The sequence below is a fragment of the Anneissia japonica genome, unplaced genomic scaffold (assembly GCF_011630105.1).
Source record: "Anneissia japonica isolate Jap-2015-1 unplaced genomic scaffold, ASM1163010v1 scaffold288256_len377385_cov191, whole genome shotgun sequence".
In the NCBI taxonomy this organism is placed as follows: Eukaryota; Metazoa; Echinodermata; class Crinoidea; order Comatulida; family Comatulidae; genus Anneissia; species Anneissia japonica.
In genome coordinates, this window is record NW_022721455.1 from 156,610 (window position 1) to 176,629 (window position 20,020).

A 20,020-nucleotide genomic window follows, 5' to 3' on the forward strand; every position below is an offset into this window, starting at 1 on the left:
ACTGGGCGAGCCAACCAATTAGCGTTCGTGTACGTGAAATAGCAACCATGTGCTATGCACTGGGCGAGCCAACCAATTAGCGTTTGTGTACGAAACTATGTCTACTCAGCTTCGTGTAGAAAGTTCGACCAGACGAATTCTTCCATGGTTTGCCACACGAAGCTCAGGAGGAAAGCAATAATTTTGAGCACCATCGGTAGTTGTTCATCTCACTCAGTTCACGTGGTTTTAGATTATAACAACCCGGTATTAGACTCACTCAACGTTGCTGTTTAATGAAAATACGTTGCAATATGGTGTGTTTATTGTTATAGTTTATTGTTATATTCTTTTTACTTATGGTTGCTCTCAAAAGGGCCGTTTGTTTTGAATATTTTCGGGGTTTTTGATGACGTCATCGTCCATACGAGGCGTACGTAAAACAGAGGGTTCGTATAACTGGGGTACGTAAAAACGAGGTTCTACTGTATCTTTTAATAAGGAAATTGGTTTTGAGTCATGTGAAATTGATGTAACACAAACTTTAAATCATCATTAGCACAATGCTTGGCAGGAAAAAGTGTGTTGAATATCTGCTTCATACGTTGACTAACCACGAATCCACAAGAAACTGCATTTTTGTTGAATGAACTCACATTTATGGTTGTGTGTGCTGTTCTGTGTGCTCAAGTGCGCAGCAACCCTACGACCACACCCGGTAACGGGACCAGTAAGCAGTAAGTAAGTGCTGTTCTGATATTTTAATTAGCTAGTTAATAGCAAAAGCTACTATACTAATTATATTTACCTGAAACTCAGTGCCTATATGTACACTGAGGCCAGCATTTACTGTTGAACCTTTCCATTCATCTCTACTTCTTGTTTCTGTGAACAATGACAGGAACCCAGAGGACCTTGTCATTGTTCCAATTTTAAGGCTCCCAACGTCGCTGCCATAGATATGGTAGAATACACGCAGCTGAGGAAATAGAAAATGGAACTAATCAATTAACCATTTTCCACATTAAAATCCTTAATGCCCAGGTTTCACTTTCTCATCAAAAGGCTTATAATTATATAATCATAAGGCTAAACTAGATTTGAACTCGTCACTGAGGACGAGTTAGGTGATCCGCCGTACTTTGACCCTCACGAAGCACGCGCAGTTCTGATTGAAAAGTATTATATGCTAAAACATGCCATATTTAAAGAGTAATTTTGAGCATTTTAAAAGAAATTTTACAGGAAAAGAGTAATTTTGAGCATTTTAAGGACTTACGAATGTGTACACATACGTCTTAACGTCTGTGCGCACGGTAGTATTAATACAGTATCACAAACCCAACACATGCAACCAAAACGTAATTTCCAGCTTCAGTACGTGCTGTGGGCGTGGAAATGAGCGTACGGTGCGTAAATTTTGGAAAGTTTTGGAATATTCAAAATGACCTAAAACGTGCTTTAAATTATCTAAAAAATGATATTAACAATTTTAAAATTTTAACGCACAAGTACGAATACCTTATACGACGTGCTTGACGATGGTGCTTTCAGAATATGTAATAAAAATTGGGGGTCACCTTTCAACCTAAGGAGCTATAACTGATTAAAAATAGGTCTGATTTTAGCATAATTTCACTGTATAGCGGCAAAATACGCGCAAAGATACCTATGTTTGATGCGCACGTACGGCATTGCTATTGGCCAAAAGGTGACCAAAAAGAATGCACATTTGTGAAAACAATGTCAGGAACCCAAAATATGTAAAATAACGTAATTTCTAGCTTTCGTACGTGCTGTGCGCGTCAAAATGCGCGCGCGTAGTGGAAAATTTCAAAAAAATTTGAAATGCTCAAAATTTCCTAAAACGTGCTCTAATTTAGTCAAAAAGTGATTTCGAGCACTTTAAAATTTTGACACGCGCGTGCGTACGCGTTAATAAGCGCACGTTTCAAATTAGGGTACTGTACATTCAACATTAACCCGAAGTTAATGCTCACTTAATACGGTTTCGAAATGGCAATTGGTTAGGCTGATATGATCGATAATGTAAAAACGCAAAATTGCGCGTAGTTGACGTCACGCGTGACTGAGCGCGTTGAAAAGCTTAACATGACTATTCCAGACCAAGCCAAATGTTCGCTGACAGCGATTGTGCGTAACTCGTGGCATTTTTTTGAGATATCGTGCAAACAGAAAAGGGGAGAAAGAAAGAAGAATAAGAAAAAAAAGATGATGATGATGATCCTGACAATAACAAGAGGTGATCCGCTAGTGTAGCGGATCACCAATAATAATAAAATATTCTGACAGCCCTTGTGGTGGACGACAAAAGTTTGGTTAGTGGTTTACCGGGACAGGGTAGCACAGACACGAAGGGATCCTTGGGGCAACTGAATTTTCAAGCTACTATATAGTCAGTTATACTTCAAGAGCCATGAGCATATTGTTTAATGGATACCGGCTCTATACAAAATATTAGTACAATAAAGTGGATATATTAATATTAAATAATGAGGGGTGGACTAAATTGTAATAACTTGCTGCTCCCCTAAGTGTCTGTTTGTGTCTGAGCTATCTGAACCGACAGAGGGGTCCAAGGCAAGGGGTCGACAGCCTGGAATAAAAACTGCCTTGTGGGGGTTCATGGGGAGAGTTTTTATGGCTTAGTATGATCCAAAATTTGCTTTTAGACCACAATATTAGGTATTGGCAGTCAAAATAACATTTATTTGGATAGGCATATTATTATTTTTTTAAATTTTTGATCCAATGACCTAGTCGTGCGTCAGACAACAGGGGGTTCAGGTCTGTCTAATGGGGGAGAAGATGCAAATCTCCCCACTAACAATATGTAGGCCTACAAGTTCTTCACATGAGCCAAATTGTGCACACTGGGCCTACAGTATAGTCCTCGTCCAAGAAGACTGGTTCCACCACCAGAACCATAGATGAGCATGCCTTTTGAACCAATGCTTACATTATGGCTGTACGCTGCGGCGTTCCTGCCTTAACCGCTTGGCTGTTTGACTCGCTAATTCGAATATATTTACTGTACTTCACATATTCAGACGGTGATCAAATGATAAGAGAAAAAAAAAAACAGAATGTCAAACAGAAATTGCATGCGTACACCCTATCAGGCTTTTCATTTAAGTTTTTCAAATGTCGTGGGTTTTACCTTGCATGTATATAATTTACAGTAAGCCATGCGGCCGTTCCGAGGCAAAACAACGTAACTTGAAATTTTCACTTTTGGAGTAAAATACAGTTAAAGTTTGCATCTTTGTAACTTTGCAATAAATTGTCATAGCCTTTTAAATTTTTTTAGGATTGTATATAAAGACATTGTGATTATATGTAAAATTTTAATTACAACCGTTTGTTTATTGCAAAGTTATTGGAGATAATTACAGATACATTGTTTTGTCACGGAAACAAGTAAGACATATTATAATAATAATAATTATTATTATATGTGCGACATATTTTTGGAATTTATCACGTTTGGGGCAAGCATATGCATTACCTAGCCTGTTCATACATCGCTGTTTAAGATTATTGATATAAAAACACCATTCGATTTTGCCTTGCTAAACTCCATCGACTCTAGACCATTTTTGAATAGCATTCTGTGGCAAAACAACGTATCTTCATCTTGTGGTTACGTTGTTTTGCCACGGAAAATCACTGGATTTTAAGTTTTGTGCTTAAAAATGGTGTTATCGCCGAAACGACTCATTATTGAGACCTAAAAGTTTCACAGGTAATTCAGATGTGTTTAATATGCTCCCAAATGATATTATCTCAAAATCAACAAAAATGTCAGTTACATTGTTTTGCCTAGGGACGGTCGTATGGGCTATAACCATGTCAGCATTAAAATAATTAAGCAAGTTTACCAATGTCATGGGTTTTACCCTGCAAATATCATTTACAGTAAGTCATGGACTAATCAGTTTTGTATTAAAATAAGTTCGCAAGTTTATTAATGTCATGGGTTTTACCTTGCAAATATCGTTTACAATCAGCCATGGACTAACCAGGTCAGCATGAAAATAAGTTAAGCAAGTTTACCAATGTGATGGGTTTTACCTTGCAAGTATCATTTATAGTCAGCCATGGACTAACCAAGTCAGCATAGTGTCCAGTAACCTGGGAAGATACCTCCAAATATGCATAGTAACCTAAAGAAAAAGCATAAACAACCACCAATATTATTAGTATATTTCTGCTTAATTGCCAAAATTCTTTAAATATCTTGACGGTACAGGAGGCTTTGACCACTTGAACTTCAGACATTCACCCCAGATCCATAAATCTTCCATCCCGGATCCATAAATATAACAACTCAGAGATTATCTTTAGACCATGAGATCAACTGTAAAAATAGTTTGGCCCTTAAAAAAATTAATAATCATAAAGATATACGTATAACTATATTGACTATCCTTAGACTATGAGATCAACTCTAAAAATATTTTGGTCACTTCAAAGACAACAGCATAACACACAACATCACATGGAAAATCACCAATGTGTGCAGAACCATACTCCAGCGCAACAAAACGGTGCAACCTCTGCGTATGGAAAATGTTTTTTATAATCACCTCCAAGAACAATAGCTCTCTCAAAAGGTGCGAACTTGTATCGACACCAGAGAAAGTCTCTACTGAGGAACGTCTACCTATTATAATACATATGTACTAGAACATATATACACACATATCTATGCCAGTTTTCGTACAGTTATGTCTCGCTATACCTAATGAACGCCTTAGGCGTGAAATAAGTGGCAGCAATGGTGGAATAAACATGTAACCCAAAAGATTTTGCGTATTGAACTTGTTTTTGTCTATTTCACTCTATGTATGTATCGAGCACTATTCCTGGGTCGACAGGTACCCTTACTTTACTTTATCGTAACTATAATATTGTATACTAAATATAATGTAGAGCAGGGGCTTACCAAAGTGATTTTCAAATGTGTGGTCAACTGATGGACCAGGGTTGGATGTTGGTGTGTCACCATTCAGTCTTATCCAATTCAAGTTATCCGAGGAAACTTGCTGCCAATCACAAAAGCTGTCTTGAAAAGTGCAGTAGCCAACTCCTAGAGTGATAAACAACTGTCGTATAACAATGGATGTTTCAACTCTTATAAAGTTAAATTACTCAACATAATTATAATTATAATCATATTAATATTATCATTTAATACTCATAACAAAATTCAATTATCATTAACCATAATAGTAAGCCTACAGTAATAATCCAACAAATATATATATATTTTTTTTTTTGCCATCCCAAAACCAGCATCAGTGACCAAAAAATTTAAATTGACTTTTTAATATCTTATTCTTCACATTATACGCATAAAAATGATGGGTCATTTACTGGAATCAACTTACTATTGTAAAAGTTATGAGTAAAAGTATTACAGTTCTTTGTACTGAAGTATACAATTGTGCCAAATTCTTATGCTAATTACTCAGTTTAAAAATTAGCGACAGTACAATGTTTTTGGGATGGCAAGCCTCAAATACATAACACAATAATATTAACAATAGTAAAAATCCTAAAGCTGATCAATCAATCAATCAATCAAACATTTGTACTGCGCCAAGTCCAAACCAGAACCTTGCTGGCGTCAACGTTTCTATGCATGATATATGACTTCAGAAGAAAGTACACGATCTAGCCCAGGCCCTAGGCTAGGCCTAGCCTTGCTGCCGTCACTCTGCTACGTTTACTGTATATAGCCTTGCTGCTGTCACTCTGCTACGTTTACTGTATAGCAATGCGACTCACGCGGTCCAAACTTAAATTTTACATGCATTATTTAAATGTATTTTAAATATTAGACGATAACACAAGATCATCGATTTAAACTATTATTAACGTTCTACCACGGCCCTTGCATCGCAGACCTCATGTTTCAGCAGAAAAACCCAAGCTAGAAAGTCGTTATGTTCCCGACGGTCGGCTGTCTTTATATCACTTGCCTTCAGTTTGCATTCAAAGAGTACACTACTACACTAGCCGGCTGTCAGAAATACAGTACCTTCATATTAGACTACGTAATACAGCCATTGCCTTGCATCAACCAAGTTAAAATGACATTTAGAAGTAAAAAATAACTTGCAAGGTACAAAATGACATTTACAGCAAGACTACTCATACAACAACACAAATAAACGTTGCATGGAGTTGGCAAAAAATGGAGGTCAAATGAATCCAAAAGAGTTTTCGCCCATGGCGACTTGGCGATCGGTTAACGTGAGAACAGACTGAGCTAACACCATGGCTAACACTGAAGAACTTCGCATCGCTATGAAAAACAAAATGTCAGAAAACTTTTTCATGCATGCGCATAAATGTCCACACACACAGGCAAAAAAGTGAATCCAATAGTTCCTATTGCATTACATGCATAGGAACTAAAAATGATCAAAGGTGCATTGTACCCTGAAGTTTTTTGGTGTCAAAATAAGTCTTACGGTTTGTTTTAAAAGAATCAAGAGAGGAAGAGTCGTTAACAAAAGATGGGAGTTCATTCCAAAGAGAAAATGCAGCACAGAAAAAGTACGACCACCATAGGTCTTAGTATGGAAACAAAGAACAGATAGCAATGATTTGTCAGAAAAATGAATGCGAAAAGATGGAACATATCCAGGAACTAGTTGAGCGATATAATAGCACTCAATGCATTAATTAGTAGTTTGTTCCAATATTATTCTTGGCCCCAAAGGATGAATTTGTGCCTGTGCTGCTATTAGTACAGCATGACCTTTCGTCTGTTCACCACAGGGACTATCTCGACCTGTACATAAGGATATTCTCATCTATTGATTAAGAGCTATTTGTGTACACTGGGCCCATATTTCAAAGTTGTTATCCAAGACAACTTATTCCACTACCAGAAGATAGGGTGAAAGTGCCACTCAAACTAGCAAAAATATTATAGATACCCAAATAACAAAAAAAAAAAAACTGAAAAAAAAAATCTGTTAAACTCACGATCTTCGCATACAGTAGAATTTTCATCTGATGCATCTAGGCAGTGATGAACATGGTCGCACAGATACTCTTCATGGATGCATAAACCATCATCACAAATAAATGTTGGGCCTGTCAATTCACACTCTCCAGCACCTAAAATTATAAGATGGAAAGTCTTTGCACATTGCATAATATATGTACTAATACCAAAATCATAAAACATAGAAAATCATATACTAGATAATAGAACATAATATAAAACAAATAAAAACAACAATAATTATTATTATTAATTAAAAAGAAAATACATTAATAATTAACCATATCTCTGTCGAAGAAACCTCATTCACACCAAAGAGTATAGATAAAACTGCAAGAGTTTCATCTGCCCTGATTTTGTATGCACACAATGTCCATGTTAAAATAAAGTACTGCCACAAGATTTTGGGGAGGGGGGCCCTATTAGAATTTGATTAAAGCTTGCTGGAAACTTATCTTTTAAAGACACACCCCTCTGTCGCAATACTTACTGAAAAAGAATTACGTTCTAATGAAATGGCGCTACAGCAGTCGGATCTCTTGCATGCAGTTTCATACTCTTTAATATAAATAATATAAGGTTTTGCCCAACCTTGCTCTGATGTTGCAGGCATATCAAAAATTCCTATAAAGTCTGTATGTTTAACATAAATAAATGCATTTTTGATAAGCACTTTGCAATTGTTTTATTTATACAATCAAACAAAAAATACTATTTAACTGAACACCAATCTGAAAATAAATTAGGTTTGTTTACCGATAACACATCCTGGAGTAAGCGATATATCATCTAGGCCAAGATAGCCATATCCCAAACTGGAAATAGTGGCCTCAAAGCAGATGTGAAATGATTCAGAGGAAGTGATTACCAGCTCCTCATATTTCCACTGACTACTGGACTGGTATTCAGACGCAACAGACCATACCTCTGTTGGGCTTGATGTTCGTTGAATCATATCTATCGTACCAGTATCCTTATAGTTCCGATAGTAATAGAATCGGATCTGTAGCAGGAAAAGACAGTGTTTGTATTAAATTAAAATTATGATCCTGAACACATACTACTGGGGATGATGTATGGCAGCAAACGTTATCATTGTATTATAATAAGAGGAAAACAGACAAAATGGGTAGCACCCTGGTTTGACAAATGTATTTGAGACAAGGCTTTGCTAGCTCCAGCTAACTTCTTCAGGCGAATGATAATAATGAGAATTCAAGGTTATAGAAATATTTATGATTGACAATAATGTGGATGATTACTCTGATGATGATGTCATTAATATGGTGATAATGACTACGACAAGGATGGTACTGGCAAAGATGGCAGCAGATAAATGATACATAATGGTGAGAGTGATGATGCACTTCAACACAATGAATAAATACCTAATTTATATTATATCTCAGGCGACACCTTACTCTAAATAACTAGACCTTTATAGCTTTAACTTACAGAGCAGTTTGTAGGGTTTGCCTCAAATGGCATGTCTAAGCAAAGCTGTGCTTTCTTCCCTACATTGGAGCCGGCAACAACAAGGTAGTAGTCATCTGAAAAGATAACGGTCTCCCATAAAAGGTAAACGTAAAAGGTGAAGGGTAAAGGAGAATAGCGTCATTGTGCTGAATTGCGTATGGGTATGGTGCTTTATAGTAGGCTCATGTTTACATCATTCTACAGTGACGGGGGCTGAAATTAACTATAGCATTGTGTTAACTCTCCCACTCTTCCGAAAGAGGCAATAGGTTTATTACAGTGCACACCAGCCAGATGTGTATAAAATAGACCTCTATACATCCTAATATTATAATAGCAAAATAGAAAATTATTTAATTTTTAGGCCAGGATGCTAAAATCATAAATTTTCTTACCTCAGCAACAACCATGGTGGGGCTGAGGTGGCATAGATCCTCTATCTGTAGTGCCCCTCTGTTTCCAATTACTGAATCCGCCACTGTTGCTGGACATTATAGGGCTGAAACATCACTTCATTAGCTGGGCTAGTGTTATTTCACTTCCCCAACCCAACCTCATCATGTTAATTCTCCAAGATATTTTGTTTATTATTATTACTGGTCATCTCTCCAATTCTGCATTGCAATAATTAATTATATAAAGTTTGCCTACTATACCTATCTTATTCTTGTGGTCTTTAGGTGGTCCCCCGGAGCCTTCCAGACCCCTACTTCTTGACCAATCAACACCATTCGTTTCTGGTTGGGACCATTCACCAAAATCAAATTGGAAGTTTGCTCTACCAGGGTACACATCTAACAAAAGACATAATTTCATTTTAATACTGAATAATCTTCAATGCTCACAAAAAATAAATTCTTTTGAAGCTGGCAACAAGTTACTTTTAAAATTTGAATTATTACATTATATAAATATTAAAATAAGTACAGTAATGTAATAGTTAGGATGAGGTGATGAATGAATATTGTGATGATAACGATGATTACAGTGACATTGACAGCAACGATAACACCAGCGGAAGCAAGTACAAGGGTAATGATGATGGATATCTTGGGAATAATGGGATAGATACAGTAGTGGTTGCATAGTGGTGACATGTTGGTGATGGTCTCAGTAACATGGTGGCATGGCAGCTGTGGCATATAGCAGCTTTTGACTTACTAATGCCAGTACTTATGTATATAATATAATTTTTAAAAACGCTTTTTTCCTCAATTTCCTCAACATCTAATAATTCCAAATGCAAAACAAACTCACAAATGTCTTTAACAAAATATTTCACACACTACTTACCACATATTGATGAAGCTTCATCAGAATTGTCTCCACAGTTATTTGAAAAATCACATTTTTCACTAGAGGGTACACAATGTACATTATCACAGTGAAAGGCATCAGGCCCAACATCTTCACAAATATCAATTATATCTGGAAGAATAATCACACACAAAATTTGATCAATTAGTTAGAGCACAGGGGGACAAAGTGCAGCCTGAGTGCCACATGCACCCCCCGCCTGTCACTTTATTGTGGCTTGCAAAAAATTTTCAAACCATATGCGTGCGGCCGCCAATCTTTCCGGACTAGAACACACCTTGTTTTTTACGGCCCAACACCAATAATCTGTAAATCTTCGACAACCCCAAGTTGCATTGAAGTGATTTGAAATGGTCCATGCCATGCTTCAGCCCTTGATGCAAGCATTTCATAGCAGAAATAGTAAAAATTTAAAAAGAATAATACCTTACCTTTAAAAAAAAAAATTATTATTTAAACTAGATTTGAACCCGTCACTGAGGACGTTACTTTGACCTTCACGAAGCACGTGCGGTTCTGATAGAAAAGTTTTGTATGCTAAAACATGCCATATTTAAAGAGTAATTTTGAGCATTTTAAAAGAAATTTTAAAGGAAAAGAGTAATTTTGAGCATTTTAAGGACTTACGAATGTGTACACATACGTCTTAACGTCCGTGCGCACGGTAGTATTAATACAGTGTCACAAACCCAACACATGCAACCAAAACGTAATTTCCAGCTACGGTGCGTAAATTTTGGAAAGTTTTGGAATATTCAAAATGACCTAAAACGTGCTTTAAATTATCTAAAAAGTGATATTAACGATTTTAAAATTTTAACGCACAAGTACGAATACCTTATACGACGTGCTTGACGACGGTGATCGCACATGAATTTCAACCTTGTCAAGTTTAAATTAAAACCCCCTGTTGGTTGGTAATGCCACACAAAGTTTGCCTTTACAGTATACGAACTATCGGTCTGATAGTGTCGAAATACAGTCTGCCGCCCTCAATTTTCAATGTGTTTACATCTTTTAAGAAAGAAAGATGAGAAGGCTCCAAAAAAAGCATTCTTTTTGACCATGATGACGACATCAAAATAAAAAATAAAGGGACACGTCTGAAAGAGAATTGATTTAGCTATAACATACTCACAGGTGGGAGAAAATCAATCAAGAATAAGCGAGATACGTTCAAACGAGTATAAACATAATGGCATCATAAATAAAAATTCAGTTTTTTAATTCAATTGGCAATATGATGACGTCAAAATGTCCGATCAGCCGTTATGAAGTAAAAAATCCTATCTACAACTCGTGCTTTCAGATTATGTAATAAAAATTGGGGGTCACCTTTCATCCTAAGGAGCTATAACTGATTAAAAATATTCATGGTTTTTATGCATATGTAAATGTTGACACACGCGTACGTGCACGCTAAAAAGCGCGAATGGAAAATTAAGGTACATAACATTCAACCTTGACCTGAAGCTTATGCTCACCTAATATGATTTAGAAATGACGAATGGTTAAGATTATATGGGGTCATCAACGTTTTAAAGAAAGAGAAATGAGGGGGTCAGAAAAAATAATTTTTTTGACCATGATGATGTCATCAAAATGTAAGAAGGAGTCAAATATATCAAAGAGAATTGTCTCAGCTAAAACATACTCAAAGTTGGAAGACGATCGACCAAGGATAAGCGAGATACGCTCAAATGCGTATTTTAAAAAATGATGTCATAGCTTTAATTCACTTTCTTTGAATTCAGATGCCAATATGATGACGTCACAATGTCCGATCAGCCATTATGATCTATAAAATCATATTTACAACTTATGTGCTTTCAGAATACGTAATAAAAATTGGGGGTCACCTTTTAACCCAAGGAGCTATAACTGATTAAAAATAGGTCTGATTTTAGCATAATTTCACTGTTTGATGCGCACGTATGGCATTGCTATTGGCCAAAAGATGACTGAAATGAATGCACATTTGTGAAAACAATGTCAGGAACCCAAAATATGTAAAATAACGTAATTTCTAGCTTTCGTACGTGCTGTGCACGTAAAAATGCGCGCGCGTAGTGGAAAATTTCAAAAAGATTTGAAATGCTCAAAATTTCCTAAAACGTGCTCTGATTTAGTCAAAAAGTGATTTCGAGCATTTTAAAATTTTGACATGCACGTGCTTGCGCGTTAATAAGCGCACGCGTCAAATTAGGGTACTGTACATTCAACATTAACCCGAAGTTAATGCTCACTTAATACGATTTCTAAATGGCAATTGGTTAGGCTGATATGATCGATAATGTAAAAACGCAAAATTGCGCGTAGATGACGTTACGCATGACTGAGCACGCTGAAAAGCTTACCATGACTATTCCAGACCAAGCCAAATGTTCGCTGACAGCGATTTGTCACGAGCGTAACTCGTGGCATTTTTTGAGATATCGTGCGAACAGAAAAGGGGAGAAAGAAAGAAGAATAAAAAAAAGATGATTCTGTACAATAACAATAGGTGATCCGCTAGTGTAGCGGATCACCAATAAAAAACCCTTACTTTAAAGTGGCTTTTGTTTAGGGTGAATTCATTTTTTGTTTTTAACAACAAAAAAAAAGCAACAACAAAACATATAAAAACTTAATCCAAGTTTGAATTTTAAAAAAAAATCATATTTACACAGAAATTTATATTGAATGATAGCCTAATGAAAGCACAATGAAATAAAAAAGGTAGGCTTAGATTACAATATTATTCTAAATATTTCTTCAGTGAGACTCGAACTATGCCTCAAATGGCAAGAATTATGCAGAGGGCTAATCATTGCATAATAGAACCAGACCATGTGGAGGTCAATGCATTTTCAGTTTATCTACCTTACATAATTTCATAGGTTGAGAGCAAAAATTGTTTGCATTTATTATAAACAGTAATTTTGCTTTCAATCAAGCTTGAAATTGAGGTTAACATAAAAGTTTAATTCACATGTTTTTTAATATTCAAAATGTAGAATGACATCATGCACTTTGATATATGCTTTTTGCTTGGATAAATTTTGAAGATCCTCCAAGCATGGAATGTGACTATGGGCCGATTCGGACGAGTAAAATTTAACTGGGTACCACCAGCTGAGCGGTCGCGTGCGGCAATTAAATAATGCCCCTGGGTATAGAAAATTCGAAAAACATCTGGCCCAAAAACCCACCTTTTTTACTGGATATTTCAATTACACCTTGCCTCAAGGCGTAATTAATTACCCGTAATAAGGCCCAGGTCACAAGTTAACAACGTCGGGTCAGATTGCACTGGACAAAAAGAAGCTCGCGACCACGCTGCATGATTCTTCGCGTTGTTGCCCAAGCTTTCTTTCCACGCTGGTCGTTGTCTTCGTCGTTGCTGTACTTTCTTCGACGAAAAGCTTGGTTTAGATCAAATCCGTCGTCGAGAAGCAATATAAAAGTTGTCATGATAGTTAGGTCGGCTGGGTTAATCATAATTCGGCGTCAATTTGTAAGGATAATCACAAGGAAATGAGTAAATTGTATAAAAAATAAGCAAAAATAGCGTAAATTTGTGTATGAAGTATTGAAATTGCCGCGAAAACATTGCTAATTTGACACGGGGTCGTCACTCAGGTCACGAACTATTCAGAATTCTGACCTTGCAGAAGCTTGTAAAATACGTAACTTCCGTCAAATTAATGGGTAAATGGATTGTTATTCTACTCGTCCGAACGACCGTCACATTTAGCCCCGAGGTTATTAGTAGATTACCCATGTATTGAGTTTACGTCCGAATCCAACCTAAAGTGTTGGACAGAAAAACTATGTGTGAACCTACCGCTGCACCAAATGTTAACCACTCTATTAGCATTACAGCTAGCATCAATTATCCCAATGTCATCATTCCCACAATCCAACAGTCCTGTCTCATTGCCATAGCATTGTACATTATCGAGGATCGGAGGTGTGCTAGCAGAAACCGTGTATATTGATGAACTAGCTTTACGGTAACCCAACTGTATGCAGGCTACCACACCGTCTGTAGCAGTGTTAAAGTTACGATTGCAAATTGATCCCCAAACACCATTGAGATAGATGTCAAGTCGTCCTTGGTTGGTATCTGTACCAGATTGTGGAACAATTCGTAGACTACCATGATCTGCATTAAACAAGAACACATTTATTAATGTCTATTTCAGTGACTCAATAAAATATCGCGGAATTAAAGAGGTCTAACAATAGAATTAAAAGCAAGTTTTAATCCTTTTTTTTTACAGAAAACAACAATATAAATTTGTTGACATTTTCTTTAATCTTTACTACAGAAAAATAAATATATGGGTATAAACTATTATTTTTTCTGAATTGGGAGACAAGAATTTTGGTGGGGAGACAGTTCTTAAAAATTAAAATTTTGCAGCCAGCCAAATCTGTTGATATTTATGTATGTTTTTTCCTCCCAATCTTCTGTCAGGTAAAAATATTTGCATGTCTCATGGAGTTAATAATTTTTTAAAATAATAAAATGATGTCAGAAATTTAGATTAAAACATTCTCTTTTTTTTTGCATGAGTGACCATTGTTGGTGAAATTATCAATTGTGATAGAAATCTGACCAATGATGAACATGCTTTCATACAACTTAATTATCATGGAAAATCATTAAAATAGACCTAAAACATAAAATTCCCAATCACATCTCCCCTTAAAATGCTTCATACTTTTAATTCCACAAACATTCTTCTCAATACCAAAAAGCAGTCCAAAATCTTCACAAATAATATGAAGCCTGTGATAGACAAGAGCGACCGCTTACTGGTCCGCACGTTTAAATGCAGTACAAATGCAAGTTATCATTATTATTATTATTATCAATATTATTGGGTTTTTTGGAAGAGGTAATAAGATAAACATTTTTTAATAATTATGATATTTATATGTACAAAATAATTATTACTTAGAATGTTCATTTGTACAAAATTAAAATATCTTAAAATTGAAAAAAATAAAACTTGAATACCAAGACGTGATTCAAGCTCACAACCTTAAATTCTTTAGAACACATTCATAGCCGACGGTGCCATAAATGCAACATGCCCTATTCGTTGTAATGGCAGTAATGTACAGTAATTGCTGAAACCCCTGTTTTGTGTTGTAGGTGTAGGGGGAACCCTAGGGTCCAACTTAAAAACAGTGTGATGAACATTTATTGGAAATCATCCCTAGTTTATGTGTACAAATTCATGCACGTCCGTTCAAAACTGGCGACGTTGGACACTTTTAAAGTTTTGGTAACAAGAACAAAAACAAGAACAGCGGTGAGGCTCTGGGTCAGCGCCTTGCGCGGACCAAAAACTTATGTCGCAATGGCACAAGTCAAACTTAAGGCCATGCAGCAAAGCTGCACAATGATGGTTCTTTTAGGATGCCAAATGCCTATAACCAATGTGCTTCTATAATGTGGCCGTGAATAAAATCAATAAAAAAAATTGTCAAACTTACAAAATTTTTCACACGAGTTCGAAAAAGAAGTGTCATCAATTGCAATGTCTCCAAAGGATGAAGTGTTTCGTACCCCTTCAATAATCACCTTAAAAATAATAATAGTCTTTTATATCTCTTCAAAAACGTTTATCTCTTAGTAGTGTTGGTGGCAGGATCTCCTCCCCAGGGGGGAGGAGATATGCGAGCAAAGCAAGGATTTAGGCCTGCAAGTACTCCCAGTGGATATTTGATGAATTTCAGTGAATTTTATTAGTTATTTTATAGGCATCAAGCAACTGTAATGATTCATAATTGTTGTAATGTCCAGACAAGCCAAAGTTAAGAGTGCTTCCACAATCACAATGAATTGCATGCATCACAAGGTTCTCCTTGATGAAGTTATAACATTTAACTCAATGCAGAAGATACTGGTCCTAAACTAAACTACTACTAAAAATTTCTTTTTATTGCCTGAAGGTCCCTTCTTTTTAAGGCTCTCTGAAGAGGGGGCTTATTCCTCTGGTGCCACCAGTCTCTTATAGAGAGATGAATGAATGAATAATAACCTTGTGCTCTTAATATTAACCACAGCATTATTCCACAGCCTTTAAGCCGCAACCCTATTTTTATAGGCTGTACCAATTCTTTACCCAATTGATGTATATAAAATTTATTAATTATAAGCATTTTTAATGTATTTAAACCGTTCGATTTTTATATTTTTTACGCGATATTTTTCATGTTTATCTTCCTTCGATTTTAATTGCTAAACTTCAATTTGCTTACAAATTGCAATAAAGATTACTTTGAATTTGAATTTGTAGAAACAATTTAATGTGTCACCATCACTTCAGATTGAAGAGGGAAGGGTCACAAATTAGGCATCATACTCCATCAAAAAAACATAAACAAACAGTTCGGCCATCCCGAGGCAAAACAACACAAGTGCCATTTTTGTCAATTTTGAGATAATATAACTTGGGAGTATATTAAACACTTTCTGAATTACCTGTGAAAATTTCAGGTCTCAATAACAAGTCATTTCGGAGATAACACCACCTATCTTTAAGCACAAAACTTAAAATCTAGTGATTTTCTGTGGTAAAAAAACCAAATATTCTGTGAAACTTTTGTATCTTTAGAATTCATTGTTTACCACTAATGTAATGTAGTTGGATTTATATAGCGCTTTATACCAAAGTCTCAAAGCGCCTGACGTGTGGACAAGCTCGTACAACGGCTTGCTTCTCCCCTAAGGGTCTCTTCGTGTCAGTACAAGCCTGGGACCTAGCCTTGAATTTGAAAGGAGGGAGGGAGCCGTTATGCAAATTACGTAGGACTCCGATGGTTGGGGCTGAGGTGAGAAAATTTGAGGAAATAGTACATCTAGATGGCCAGAAATGACACTTTTATATAGTAAATTCATTATCATCATCACATCACCATTATAGTCAAAATGAAATGCCAACAAATTTCTCATGATCCTTTATCAGGGATCTACTTTAAATATTCAGGACAACTTAGGCCTAACTATAGCTTACTAAGTTTTAACTATACTATATGATCAACAAATCCCAACTTTTTTTTCGCATTTAGCACAATTGCCTTCACTTTATAATGTTATTAATATTATTATCAATTATTACTATCGTCATCATCATCATCATTATTATTACTATTAGTAGTAGCATTATTAAAGAAACTTGCAAAAGGATAAAAACCATTGGGCCTTTATGTATAACATGTACTGATGCATATTTACATATATATATTTTAGAAGTATTCATTTTGAGTGATCCCAGGAAAGAATTTGTATTGGCTCAAGAACAGGCTTAAGATTTTAACACTGTTTACAAAGAACGGGGGAGAGGGGGAAGCCCCCACCCCGGATACGTCCCTGCTAATCTTGTCTGTCCACAACAGTGGCTGTATAGACCAGTACAACGGGGTAAACTCCACGAGTCTGGAAAGGTGTAATGGATTCTTTGAAAAGCAAAATGAGCCAAGTTAATGTTTATAGTCCTTAACTGAAAAAACTTGTTCCACTACCAGAACCAGCGTTGATATTATGGCTGTACGCTGCAGCGCCCCTGGCTTACTGCTCGTCCTTTCGGCTTGGATATTTCTTATTTTAAGATGACATTTAATGTTTTGAGTGTTAATGTACATGAAATCCAAAGTCAATATTTATGCTTTTGGATCATTTAATTAAAGTCACAGTAATTACCTGGAATTTGTAGGTGATCCCAAAGATAACTGTTTCTTTATGCCAGGCAGTTCCCTGGTTCCCAGACTTTTCAAATACTTTACTTTCTCCGCCATAAATTCCATCTTCCCATGGCACTTTGTAAACACGTAAAGTTCCTATACCTGTTCCATACATATTGTAGTAAAATGTCATCTATAAAAAAAAAAATGATATTACTGTACGGTAGGCCTACTTACATCATAAGTTTTGTTTTTCTGAGCATGTGCAGATTGTGCTTATCTGGCTCATTTGCATAACAATACCGCACATAATGCTAATTCAAGTTTGACAACTTAAACCAGCCAGCTTCCTACAGTATCCTGGTAACAGTTAAAAGTCCTTGATTTTACAAGCTAAATTGTTGTGTTTTCCATTAATTAACAATCTGCAAGTCAAATTTTATCGAAGTCGAACAATATTTCAATTGCATTTTGGATTTGAGGCAAAGTCTACTGTAATTACAATTATAATTACAATTATTATTTATTATTATTATTATTATTATTATTATTATTATTATTATTATTATTATGATGTTTAGGGCCTGAAGACACATACCACTCGATATCAATAGAAGCAGCAGCCAACATCCAGCAGCAGCAATAGCAAAAATAATAACAATAATATTTTTAACCATAAAAAGCAATTAGTAGAGCTGCACATAGTATACTACTAGTACTAGCAGAAAATTATTATACAAAGGTTAGATACAAGGCCCGAAGGAAATTTTTAAAGAATGCATTAAATAATCTAACCTACTGTGCATAATAATGTTTCACTAGTGGGCTAATTGCTTTATGTCAATCGCTGTCTTTTAATGTTAGTTTTTACTGTTATGTAGTCCATGCAGTAATCAGTTGCTATAGTAATATGATCAGTATAGTTACTGTGTGCATATTACATTTAGCTGTGCGTATACTGATTTGTGCTCCTGCAGTACGTGTCATCTACACAGCTAGCGACGTTACACATCAGCAGCACAGTACGGATACAATGAACAGAAGAACTAGTTTGTAATACTATTTTGGTAGATATTCGTCAAAGAATATACATTTCTTAAAGCATTTGAGAAAATACATTAATCACTTTTTAGCCAGCTGCGCAGACATGATTTCATAACTAGCCTAGGCTACGATTTACAGTAGGCATAGCCTAGGCCTTGGCAATTTAATTTCGTTCCTTGAGTTTTTAAAATAGGTCTAGAATATTCCTATAAAATGTTCAGCTTGTTTTGTTTGTTAGGGTCCATCGATTCAATAATTGTTCATACTTAATATTGCATTTGAAGTAAAACTTTCTTCGGGTTCTAATCTAACTCTTTAAATTCAATGTTAAGTATGAAGAAATAAGGAAATTCCTTGAGTCAATGAACCCTAATAAACTACAGAAACTGAATATTTAATAAGAATACTCTAGACCTAAATACTCAAGGAACGAAATTATAAGGTGTAGGCAGGAGGCTGCCGAGGCCTAGGGATCGTAGTCCAGATATGAAATCATCACACGATTTTACCTGTCTGCACCAACCAAAAGGTGATTACTGTATTCTCTCAAACACTTCAAGAATTATTTATTTTTAACAAATGTCTATCAAAATAGCATTACCAGTTCTTCAAACACAATATATAGCCTTGTAGTAGTTATTCATTGTATCCGCTGATTTGTAATGTCGCTACAGTAGCTGTGTGTTAGCGCATACTGCAGGAGCATATCAGCATACACACAGCTAAATGTAATACGTACACAGACTGATCATATCACTATAGCAACCACTGACTACTACAGCAGTTGATTATCAAAACATTAAAAGACCGCGATTGACTTGTAAAGCTATTAGTATAGCTGCATACATCATACACTAGGGGAAAATTATCATATACTTAAAGCATTCAAATTATCATATACTTAAAGCATTCAAAAAATTTCCTTCGGGCCTTGCAGAACCTCAGGAAATTTGTTCAAGTATTAAATGTAACCTTATTATAATAATTTTCCGCTAGTGTACTATGCGCAGCTCTACTAATTGCTTATAATAATAATAATATTAATAATACTAATAATGATAATAAAATACTTACAGCGCATGAATTGTCAAAGGGGTCAATAAGAGGACTGATGATACGTGCATTTGCCCCATCGTCTCTTGATGATACCTCGGTATACAGGTAATGACCAGATGAGGACTGCGTAGTTTGATCTCCAAATTGCGGTCCAGTATTTGCGGATTGTGTTAGGCCACTATGAAGTGTCCAATCAAAGATGTCATTGGAAGCCTGTTGCCATTGACATAATGGGTTATCTTCACTTTCAAATGAACATGATATTGGCTTTGAGATATCTAAAAAACATAAACAGTAGCAATTGTCAGTGGAAGTACATTATGTAGATGGTCTCTCATCCCAACAGTAGCATTTCATAGTGATAAGCTACAGGGTGTTATTGACTATTGTAGGGTTGGTGGTAGAGTATCCGAACAGTAATCG

The 20,020-nt window shown here is 35.8% G+C and overlaps 1 protein-coding gene across 6 annotated transcripts in view; it reads right to left on the bottom strand.

The window, feature by feature from the left end:
• The window catches only part of LOC117111564 (MAM and LDL-receptor class A domain-containing protein 1-like), a 44,991-nt gene that overhangs the window by 16,080 nt on the left and 8,891 nt on the right, over positions 1–20,020 (bottom strand). For all 6 annotated transcript variants that reach the window (XM_033254507.1, XM_033254509.1, XM_033254506.1 and 3 more), the window contains exons 2-13: positions 19,616–19,875; positions 17,517–17,690; positions 15,308–15,395; positions 13,644–13,964; positions 9,794–9,928; positions 9,157–9,294; positions 8,480–8,574; positions 7,781–8,027; positions 7,003–7,137; positions 4,949–5,092; positions 4,075–4,166; positions 788–958 (exon numbers count right to left, since the gene is read on the bottom strand). In XM_033254507.1, coding sequence (XP_033110398.1) covers positions 788–958; positions 4,075–4,166; positions 4,949–5,092; positions 7,003–7,137; positions 7,781–8,027; positions 8,480–8,574; positions 9,157–9,294; positions 9,794–9,928; positions 13,644–13,964; positions 15,308–15,395; positions 17,517–17,690; positions 19,616–19,875 — 2,000 coding nt within the window. The remainder of the gene's footprint in view (positions 1–787; positions 959–4,074; positions 4,167–4,948; positions 5,093–7,002; positions 7,138–7,780; positions 8,028–8,479; positions 8,575–9,156; positions 9,295–9,793; positions 9,929–13,643; positions 13,965–15,307; positions 15,396–17,516; positions 17,691–19,615; positions 19,876–20,020) is intronic.